At 42.4% G+C, this 9837-nt stretch overlaps 1 protein-coding gene across 2 annotated transcripts in view; it reads left to right on the top strand.

Moving 5' to 3' along the window:
• Positions 1-513: 513 nt before the first annotated feature.
• Positions 514-9837, top strand: part of VIPAS39 (VPS33B interacting protein, apical-basolateral polarity regulator, spe-39 homolog) — a 26591-nt gene continuing 17267 nt past the window's right edge. The window contains exons 1-8 of one of the 2 annotated variants that reach the window (XM_015558061.1): positions 523-611; positions 2314-2371; positions 4609-4701; positions 5353-5455; positions 6899-7045; positions 8420-8458; positions 8796-8860; positions 9588-9644. In XM_015558061.1, coding sequence (XP_015413547.1) covers positions 4609-4701; positions 5353-5455; positions 6899-7045; positions 8420-8458; positions 8796-8860; positions 9588-9644 — 504 coding nt within the window. In that variant the 5' untranslated portion in view covers positions 523-611; positions 2314-2371. Of the gene's footprint in view, positions 612-2313; positions 2372-4608; positions 4702-5352; positions 5456-6898; positions 7046-8419; positions 8459-8795; positions 8861-9587; positions 9645-9837 lie in introns of both variants that reach the window. The other variant, XM_006778829.2, reaches the window with a different exon arrangement.

Raw genomic sequence — 9837 nt, 5'->3', positions numbered from 1 at the left:
TCGGCTTTCCAATCGCGCCGTCACCAGGTCTCGAGCAGCCCCAGCAACCACTTCAGTACCGCCTGATCCCGAGCAGCCCCAGCACCCACTTCAATACCGCCTGGTCCGAGCACCCGGCAGCGCCTAGAAACTACTAGAAGCGGCCGCAGAACCTTCTGGCTTGCTTTTCGGGGCCCGAACCGCAACCGCTCATTCGACCTCTCCTAATTCGCAGGGACACAAAGGACACGTCTCATTGTTTTCCTGGACCCCGAGTGGCCTCTGCTGAGCCTCCTGGGAGTTGTAGTTTCGCTAAGTGACTCGCTGGGCAACTACGGAAGGTCGCGCTAGAAGTGAAGGAAACGACCTCAGCACCGTGCTCTGGAGATTCTGGGAGCTGTAGTTAATAAGCCCCGTGGTTCTGCCGCGCATTGCCTGACGCCAGAGCGGGAAGAAACTACAACTTCCAGCATGCCCTGCGCCGCCTTTCTCGCCGCAGGTGCCCTCTAGCTGCCCCTTCGCGACTGTCGCCTTCCGCCCCTATGCTATGCCGCACACCCAGTCTAGAAAGGCTTGTCTAGCAGCCGAAGAGCCTGGCGCGGTCCTGATTGGGAGGGCTCGGTGTGGAAGAGGTGAGGGTGTCCCAAACCCCTTGAGCCGCGGGTCTGGCTGAGTCCAGCCTCTTCGCAACATGATCTTTTCCCCCTGTTCTTTGAGGCGTCGCTAGACACCCCCAGGCCTGACTGTTTCTGTCGGAGCTCCCCAGGCTGGGAGACCAGAGTACGCTCAGGGTTGGAGCTGGGACTCAGCCCCGACGTTTGATTTAAACGAGTATTTAGTCAACCAAGGGTCCGCCGGGCTGTGGCAACTGCGGTAGATCCTTGACTTCTTGGACGTTTGTCACTAATTTAACTCACATCCTCTGGTCTCAGTTCATAGCCTCATCCCTGTAGGCCTGGCTTGGCAGAGGATAACCGAATCCGAATCTAACTTCTCCATAGCTGGCTTCTGGGTTGTCCTGAGGCAGGGAAGCTTGTTGGTTATGGATTTATTGATTTTATTTTTAATTGATGTTTTAGAGAGAGAAACATTGATTTGTTGTTACACTTATTTATGCATTTATTGTTTGATTTTTGGATATGCCCTGACCAGGGATCCAACCATCGACCTTAGCGTGTTGGGACCACACTTCAACCAACTGAGCTACTCAGCCAGGACCTGGTTTCCGGGTTTTAATCCCCTCACTCCCCATCTTTCTTGGTCATGTTCTTCAACCCTCGTGGGCTTTTATTAAATAGGTGACCATAAGGACAAGTCTTAAGTATTTTTTTAAAATATAATTTAATCGATTTCGGAGAGGAAGGGAGAGGGAAATAGAAGATAGAAACATCAGTGAGAGAGAATCATTGATACGCTGCCTGCTGCACGCCTCCTACTGGAGATCAGCCTGCAACCTGAGCGTGTGCCCTGACCGGGAATCAAACTGTGATCACCTGGTTCATAGGTCAATGCTCAACCATTGAGCCACGCTGGCTGGACCTCTGAAGTATTTTAAAGGGTGTTAAAACAACCTTTTTCACTCTTAAAATTGTACCTGCTTGCTTTATAAGTTCTTGAGCCATTAAATATTTACCCCTTTACTTGCCAAGTAAATCTAGGTTCTGATTTGGCAATAGACAAATTGATGTCAAGTATCTGTCCAAGTCTAAAATATGTGGTTAAAAAATTCCAGCCCTGGCCAGTGGCTCAGTTGGTTCTAGTGGTTGAGTATACCCAAAAGTTTCAGGTTCGATTTCCATCAGGGCACATACCTAGGTTGCAGTTTGATCCCGAGTGGGAGTGTGTACAGGAAGCAACGGATCAATGTTTCTCTCCCCTCTTTCTCTCTCTCTTTAAAAAAATTTTTTTTTATTGATTTCAGGGAGGAAGGGAGAGGGAGAGAGAGAAACATCAATGATGAGAGAGAATCATCGATCGGCTGCCTCCTGCACGCCCCCTACTGGGGATCGAGCCCAAAACCCCGGCATGTGCTCTTGACCAGAATCGAACCCGGGACCCTTCAGTCCACAGGCCGATGCTGTATCCACGGAGCCAAACCAGCCCGGGCCCCCCTTCCTCTCTTACTAAAATCAGTAAAATCATATCCTCTGTGTAGATATTTACAGATTTTATCTACTATAGTGAAAGATGACCTGCCCTAGTTTTTCCTATAGTGAAAAATAGAAGGACCATGCAGGTCAAAGTGGAAATGATCTAGGAGTCAGCAAACCAGGATCATAGCATAGCAAGGTGGCTTTGATAGCTAATCCTTTTGTGCCTCATTTCCCTCAACAGTGAAATGGAAAAAAAATCTGCCAGGCCTGCCTGACAGGGTTGTTCTGAGGATGACAAAGTGAGTGCTTTATAAATTGGCACCTGTGCCAGAGACTTTACAGTATATGCTCTATGCATGCCTACAGTGTTTCTGATGGCCACTAAGAATTTTTATATCAAAAAAATTTTTTTAATCTTTAGGATTGCTTAAAAATATTTTCTTTCTAGCTTCTTCCAAGGTACCATAATACTTCATTAATAATAAAAGTTAAGGGCTCTGACTGGGTAGGTCAGTTGGTTAGAGCATTGGCTGGATACACCAAGGTTGTGGGTTCAATCTCTGGTCAGGGCACATATAAGAATCAACCAATGAATGCATAAATAAGTGGAATAACAAATGGATCTTTCTCTAAAAATAAATAAAAATTAAATTAAATTTAAAAAATACTAAAAGAATACTGAGCATTAATTTTGTGTCAGGCATGTATTAAATGGTTTAAGCCTCACAACAGTCCTATAAGATAGGTTTCTATTATTAATGTCCATTTTACAGATGAGGAAACTGAGGTAGGAAGATGTCGGTAAGAGGTCCTATACTAAAAGGAACTAATGTTTAGTGTTTACTTTCTGCTAGGCACTTTGATAGGTGTTTCCTGAGTCCTATATATTCTACACTGCAACCCTGTGTAGGTAGGATATGATTTTCTCCAAGGCTTAGAAGGAAAATTATTACCCAGTTTTCTCAGAATTGGAGAAATAAAGATTTGAACTCAAGGCTACCTGACTACAAAACCTGTGCTTGTACCACTAATGAGGAATGATTTCATTGTTTGCCAGCTTTTTAATTTGGTTTTGACACCCTGGAGTTAAGTATACAAAAGAACTTTTAAGCACCCTAGCCAGTTTGGCTCAGTGGATAGAGCATTGGCCTGTGGACTAAAGGGTCCCAGGTTCGATTCCAGTCAAGGGCATATGCTTGGGTTGCACTGGGGATGTGCAGGAGGCAGCCAATCAGTGATTCTCGCTCATCATTGATATTTCTATCTCTCCCTCTCCTATCCTCTCTGAAATCAATAAAACTATAATTACAAAAAAAATTTTTTTTTAAGCTACACCTGAGTTCAGTAGAATGGGAAGGGATCAGGCAGTAGAAAATTGCCAACCATACCTTTGCCATCCCTATATGCCCTGAAAACAGAAAGGGAAAGTAGAACATGGTAAGGGCCATCAGAAACCACAACAGGGCTGCCAAGATGAGCGTTTCGAAGGTTCTCTTGAGAAAGGTGCTATTGTAAAGAAAGGAAGGGCACATTGATCCTTGAGAATTTGACACTGTGGAGCCTTTGGAGTTATTTGTGGTGGTGTGGAAATTTTGGACCTAGCTCTTGGTTTAAACCAGTTTTCACTCTATCCAGTTAGCATTGATAACTTAGTTTGTAATTCTAGGGCAAATATTTTTCAGACCAGAATCTAATTTTAGAGTAGATGAGAGGGGATTTGTGGTCTTTCAACCAAATGTGTGTGTGTGTGTATAATATATATGTATGGGTATATATATACACACATATTTTTTTGCTATGCTCTTACTTCCCAAGTTTGGGTAGGTACTTGTTAATAAGTTAATGAAGATTTGAAGATATAGGAAGGAAAGTTCTGCTTTTTAAAATTGCTTTTATTCTTTCAGGCATTTAACAAGCATACATAAGAGCAAGATGTTTGTCAGTTTTATTCACTGTAGTATTCCCAGAGCCTCAGAGCTGGCACTCAATATATATGTGTTGAACACATGAATGCAGTAATGACCTGCTTGTTTGTGCTTTGATCTTGTGTTCAGCAAAGTTGATGCCTGCAACCCAGGCATGTGCCCTGACCAGAACTCTAACCGTGACCTCCTGTTTCATAGGTCAACGCTCAACCGCTGAGCCACAATGGCTGGGTGGCAATACATTGTTAAAACACTTGTCTGCCTTGCACTGTTACCTCTCTAAATACCTGTGCTGAATACTCCAGCTCTGTTATTGGGTCCTTCAGGAGATGAACTGTATCTTGCACTTTTAAAATATCCCTTACAATACCTGAGCGAGTGCCTTGAACAAAGTAGGTATTGTAGAAATGAATGACTACTTGTAGGTAATTAGAGGATCAAAAGTATGGTTTGATCATTTGGATACCCACGAACCTGATTTTACATGGCAGGTTCAGTATTTGCTTTACCAGATTCTTTTCTACATCTCTGATTACTGCGGGGGACTTGTAGTGTTTTGGGGGGGAATCTAGAAAGGGTCATACTGTACATCGGTCTTCCTCTCACTCCAGATGAATCGGACAAAGGTTGATGAGGAGGAATATTGGAACAGCTCCAAGTTCAAGGCTTTCACCTTTGATGATGATGATGATGAGCTCTCTCAGGTAGGTTTCCATGAACAGTTGCTGAAGGCCGCACCCTTCCCTTCAGTGCCTCTAACATTCCTTCCCTTTGCGTGCTTGGTAACCTGACTTCACCAGGTCTCCATTAGGCTCAGAAATCATTTGGGTCAAATCTTTAGGAAAATGTTCATGGAGAGGAGCCCTCAGAAAAGAAACAGAAGGATTGTAAAAACCAGCTCTCTGCCCTTCTTACTTTATAGTCTTAAGATGATTCATTTCTTTCTGTTTGTTTGTTTTAAGAATCCTGTCTTTTATCATGTGATATAGTTTATTCTATTTGAAAGATGGACTGGGGTGGAGATTTTGTCCGTTTATTGTGTCTGTTTTATAAATGCAGGAACATATCCTTTTAACACCTGAAAGAGTCGGTAAACTAATTCAGGTTTACACAGCAAGGCATTGCCAGGAATATGATTAGAACTCCGAGCCCTCCCACCTCCTTTGCCACGGGACTGCAGTGTTGGCTAAAAAGCAATTTGTTTTCTTGGCAAATATTTAGCAGACTAGACTTCCTGTTACAGAAGGTGAAAGTGTTGGCCATTTTCAAGTTCCAATTCCTCAGCCTTCTTGGTTTTCAAAGAGAAGGGTGGGCATTGCTGATTGCCTAAGTGTCCACCTGATGTTTCTCTGCAGTTAAAGGAATCCAAGCGGGCAGTGAATAGCCTTCGAGACTTCGTGGATGATGACGACGATGATGACCTGGAGAGAGTCAGCTGGACTGGGGAACCTGTGGGAAGTAAGTAGAAAAGGCCCGACGAGGGGAGTGACATTCAGGGTTCTTGTCACCAATAAAGGCCCACTTGTTTGTCTCTTCAGTGCTTCTCAGGAAAGGGAATGAGGGTAGCTATTTTCAGATGCACACATCTGGAAATTTAACCCCAGGAGAAGATCCTTGGGGAAGTACAACAGTATTTCCCATGTGGGTAGGTCTGCTGTCCTGGGGCTAATACTTAACTGGCTATTTTAGATCCATTTGGATGCTTGTTAAAATGAGGTTCCTAGGGTTCACTCCAGAGACTGATTCAGCCGGCGATAGGGATGGGGTGGAGGGGGTCTCATTGTATAAAAAGCACTGCAGATACTTCTAATATGAGAACTACTGACTTACATGCTCATAACTATTGGCATAACTGGCTTCCTTAGCCACCAAGTCTCGCTGCCTAGTATTTATATAATACCACGTAATACCTTTGCAGTCTATCAGATTTTTAAGGATATTTAAAAAAAATTTTCTTAATACGAAATACTATCATGTGATTTAAAAATAAAAAAGTATTGAAGGTATACAGGCAAAGGTTTCCCTCCTACTTAGTACTTAGTCCCTGTCCTTCCAAGAAATTACTGCGATTGTTTGCTTCCTATGTATGTATCAAAAGATTCGTTTTACATTTATAAATATGTATAGGAATAAACTTACTCCATTTTTATACAAGTGATAGCATACTTTATACCCTGCACTTTTCATTTAATGCTATAGCTTGGAAATGTTTTCATATCAGTACGTAAAGAGCTTTCTCATTCTCTGATTTTTTAAATAGCAGGATGGTATAACTATATATGGATTTTCTGTAATTTATTTAATCAGCTCACTGATGATGAACTTTATATTGTTTCCAATCTTGTGTTGTTTATTTTGCTATCAATGACCTTGTATTCTCAGAGGTGGCTATGAACGATCAAGTCCTAGAGTGAAGTTATTGGCAGAGGGCATTTGCATCTGTATTGGATAGATATTGCCAAATTGCCCTCCATGTGGGTTGCATCAATTTATACTCCCACCAGCAATGCAGTGTCAGAGGGTTCCTGTGTCCCCACAGCCTTGCCGACACAGGGTGTTATTAAACCTGGGGATCTCTGCCAGTCTTAGAGGGGACCAGTGGTGTCTCAGTTTACTTTTCATGTATGTAATTATCTTATTAAAAGTGAGGGTGAGCATCTTTTCATGTATTTAATAGCCCTTTGAATATTTTTTCTGTGATCCCTTTATTCATTTCCTTTGCCCATTTTTCTGTTGATTAGTCTATTTGATTCTATTTTTTCTCCCTTCCGTGATTTTTGAAGTCGATGTCAGCCAAAGGACCAGGGCCTCTGGTGAAAAGCTTTAAGAGTTTGTTGGAATGTTTGTTATCTAGGATTTATTTGGATGAGAATGACTGATTTAGTTCTTACTATCTCACAGGTATCTCATGGTCCATCAAAGAGACTGCTGGGAACAGTGGGTTAAACCATGAGGGGCGTGAGCAGCTAAAGAGCCGAAACAGCTTCTCCTCCTATGCGCAGCTACCCAAGCCTACTTCTACCTATTCCCTGAGCAACTTTTTTAGAGGTAAAAAGTGGTGGTTAAAGCCACAGGGAGTTGTCTTTTCCTTTTTCAAAAAAATGCTCAGGCTCTAGCCGGTTTTGCTCAGTGGATAGAGTGTCCACCTTCAGATCAAAAGGTCCCAGGTTTGATTTCAGTTAAGGGCACACACGTTGGTTGCAGGCTCCTCACTGGCCTGGGCCCTGGTCAGGGCTCATGCGGGAAGCAACCAATTGCTATGTTTCTCTCACATTGATGTTTCTCTCTGTCTTTCCCTCTTTCTTCTCCTCTCCCTAAAAAGCCAATGGGAAAATATCCCCAGTTGAGGATTTAAAACAACAACAACAACAAAATACTCGGTTACTCTATTTATTTACTGTGGGAGATGATTATTGAAGGAAAAAGAATTATCTTTGGAGCTGGCAGTTGGGGATCAAGAGTGGGAGAAATGAGAGAAATTCAGAGGGGTTGGTCTGGGTTTCTAGAATGTGAACACAATTGGCATTAACCCCTTGACAGGTACTGAAGAAATTTGCCTAGGTCAAAAGGTCTCCCCACCCCTGTGCATTGCTGTTGGGAACCCGTGTGCACTGCTGGTGGGAATGTAGAACATGTGAGAGACAGTATGCAGTTCCTAAAAAACTTAAAAAGTTAAACATAGTAACCATATGATTAAAAAATCCACTTCTAGGTATATACCCAAAAGAATTGAAAGCAGGAGCTTGAACAAATATTTATTCACCAATGTTCATAGCAGCAATATTCAGAATAGTCAAAGGTAGAAATAACCCAAATGTCCATTGACTAATGAGTGGATAAGCAAAATGTACATGCAATGGGATATTATTCAGCTAAAAAGGAACAGAATTCTGGTACATACTACCACATGGAGGAACCTTGAGAACTTTGTGCTAAGTGAAATAAGCCAGACACAAAAAGATAAACAGTGTATGAGTCCACGTATACACGTATGTGGTATCTAGAATAGTCAGATTCATAGAAACAGAGGGTAGAATATGTAGTGGTTACCAGGGCTGGGGGTGAGGGGAACAGGGAGTTATTGTTTAATGGGTACAGAGCCTCAGTTTGGGATGATGAAGAAGTTCTGGAGTTGGATAATGGCGATGGTTGTACTTTTGATGTACTCAATGCCACTGGACTGTAGGCTCAAAAATAGTTAAAATGGTAAATTTTATGTATAGTTTATCGCAATTAAAAATTTTTTCCTCCTTGCCTTTTTCCCCCATGGTGTCTTAAATTTCTGAAATGGAATAAAGTTTTTGTTAAGTCTTAAGTTCCCATAATGCATAATAAGGTTTTATACACACTACATCCTTAACCAAGTCAGAATGGGTCTGGCTTAACTGCTCACCTCCTCCCTCATGTGTTCTTTATCTTTAGGGAGAACTAGACTTGGAAGTTTCCAGTCCCTTTCTGATGGTAGGCATTGACCCTCTTTTCTTGATTACTTTGGGAGACGTTACTGATCTGGGGTAAAGTCTGGGAAATCATGGAGAAAAGTGGTAATTAGACGATTTAATAAAATTTATTCTGAATCTCTCATCATTATTAGAGAAATTTTCTCATACTGAGTAAGAGGTAGATTCTGATTACAGGGGAATGGGTGACTTCTGGGATACTGGCTTTGGAGAGGTACCAAAAATTACTTTGGGCCCTAAAGCATACCTTGGGAGCCTACAAGTCAAGAAGGAAGCATTGAGGAAAGGAATGACAAGAAGGTGGTGTCCTTCTAAAACAGCTGCCTGTTCTCTTCCAGCTCTTTCGGACACACCTGCCAAAAGCTATGCTCCAGAGCTGGGGAGGCCCAAGGGGGAGTTTAGGGTGAGTAACACCTTACACTGGGTTGACACTGTACACAGTGTAAAGTGCTTTGACATTACCTTGCTTGATCTTCCCAACTTTTTGAGCACCTGTTAATTTAACCCCGTTTTATAGATAAGAACACTGATTTCTAAACATTAGGGCCTGCCTGGGGTCTCACAGCTATGAAATGGCGGAACTTGGACTCAAAAGTATCTATTTTCTGGTTCAGTCCTAGCACACTTTCCTTCCCCGTTGTGCTGCTCTTTGAAGGCTGTACTTTGAAACTTTTGATCATCAATGTGAACTGGAAACTTGGTGAAGCTTGTACTCCCATGAAGCACATAAAAAAGCAAATGGATTCATAAGAAGAAACTATATCCTAAAGTCTGGAAAAGGAACATGTCTCCCTCTTTCCTTATGCTGGCATAGCTATTATTTAGAATCTCAAAAATGGGATTGATTGCATCGAGGGGTTGATATCCTAAACCAGTAGGCACAGCGTTACTGATTTTGTCAATTGGTTCATTCTGTCTTTGATTCATCTCTTCCCGTCTGTATTATTCCTGTTCTAGTTTCTTCAGAAATTCAGAACAAGACTATCTCAGTTCATTAATTTTTCTCCATTCCCTCCCACAAAATATGTCCCCCTTTAGGGGCTAAGACACAGAGTTTGAGGCGGGGAGCTGGCACACTGATAATTCTGATCCCTTAACTTCTTGGGACTCATGTGTTGCTAATATTCCAGGACTACAGCAATGACTGGAGCCCCAGCGACACGGTGCGACGCCTTCGGAAGGGCAAGGTAAGACCACTGGAGAATGAAGTCTGTTGGGATATTTTTGGGAAGCTGGCGCTGTTCCCATAGGGAGGATTTCTTGACCCCTCTCTTCAATTTGAATTGTTAAATGAAGTGGTTTTCAGGAAGAAAATAAATTCACTAAGATGAAAAGTCAGCTGCAAAATTTGAGATTCTCTAGAGTTTAGTGTTACTTTGA

The sequence above is a fragment of the Myotis davidii genome, unplaced genomic scaffold (assembly GCF_000327345.1).
Source record: "Myotis davidii unplaced genomic scaffold, ASM32734v1 scaffold309, whole genome shotgun sequence".
Classification (NCBI taxonomy): Eukaryota; Metazoa; Chordata; class Mammalia; order Chiroptera; family Vespertilionidae; genus Myotis; species Myotis davidii.
This window is presented reverse-complemented; position numbering and strand designations above follow the sequence as displayed.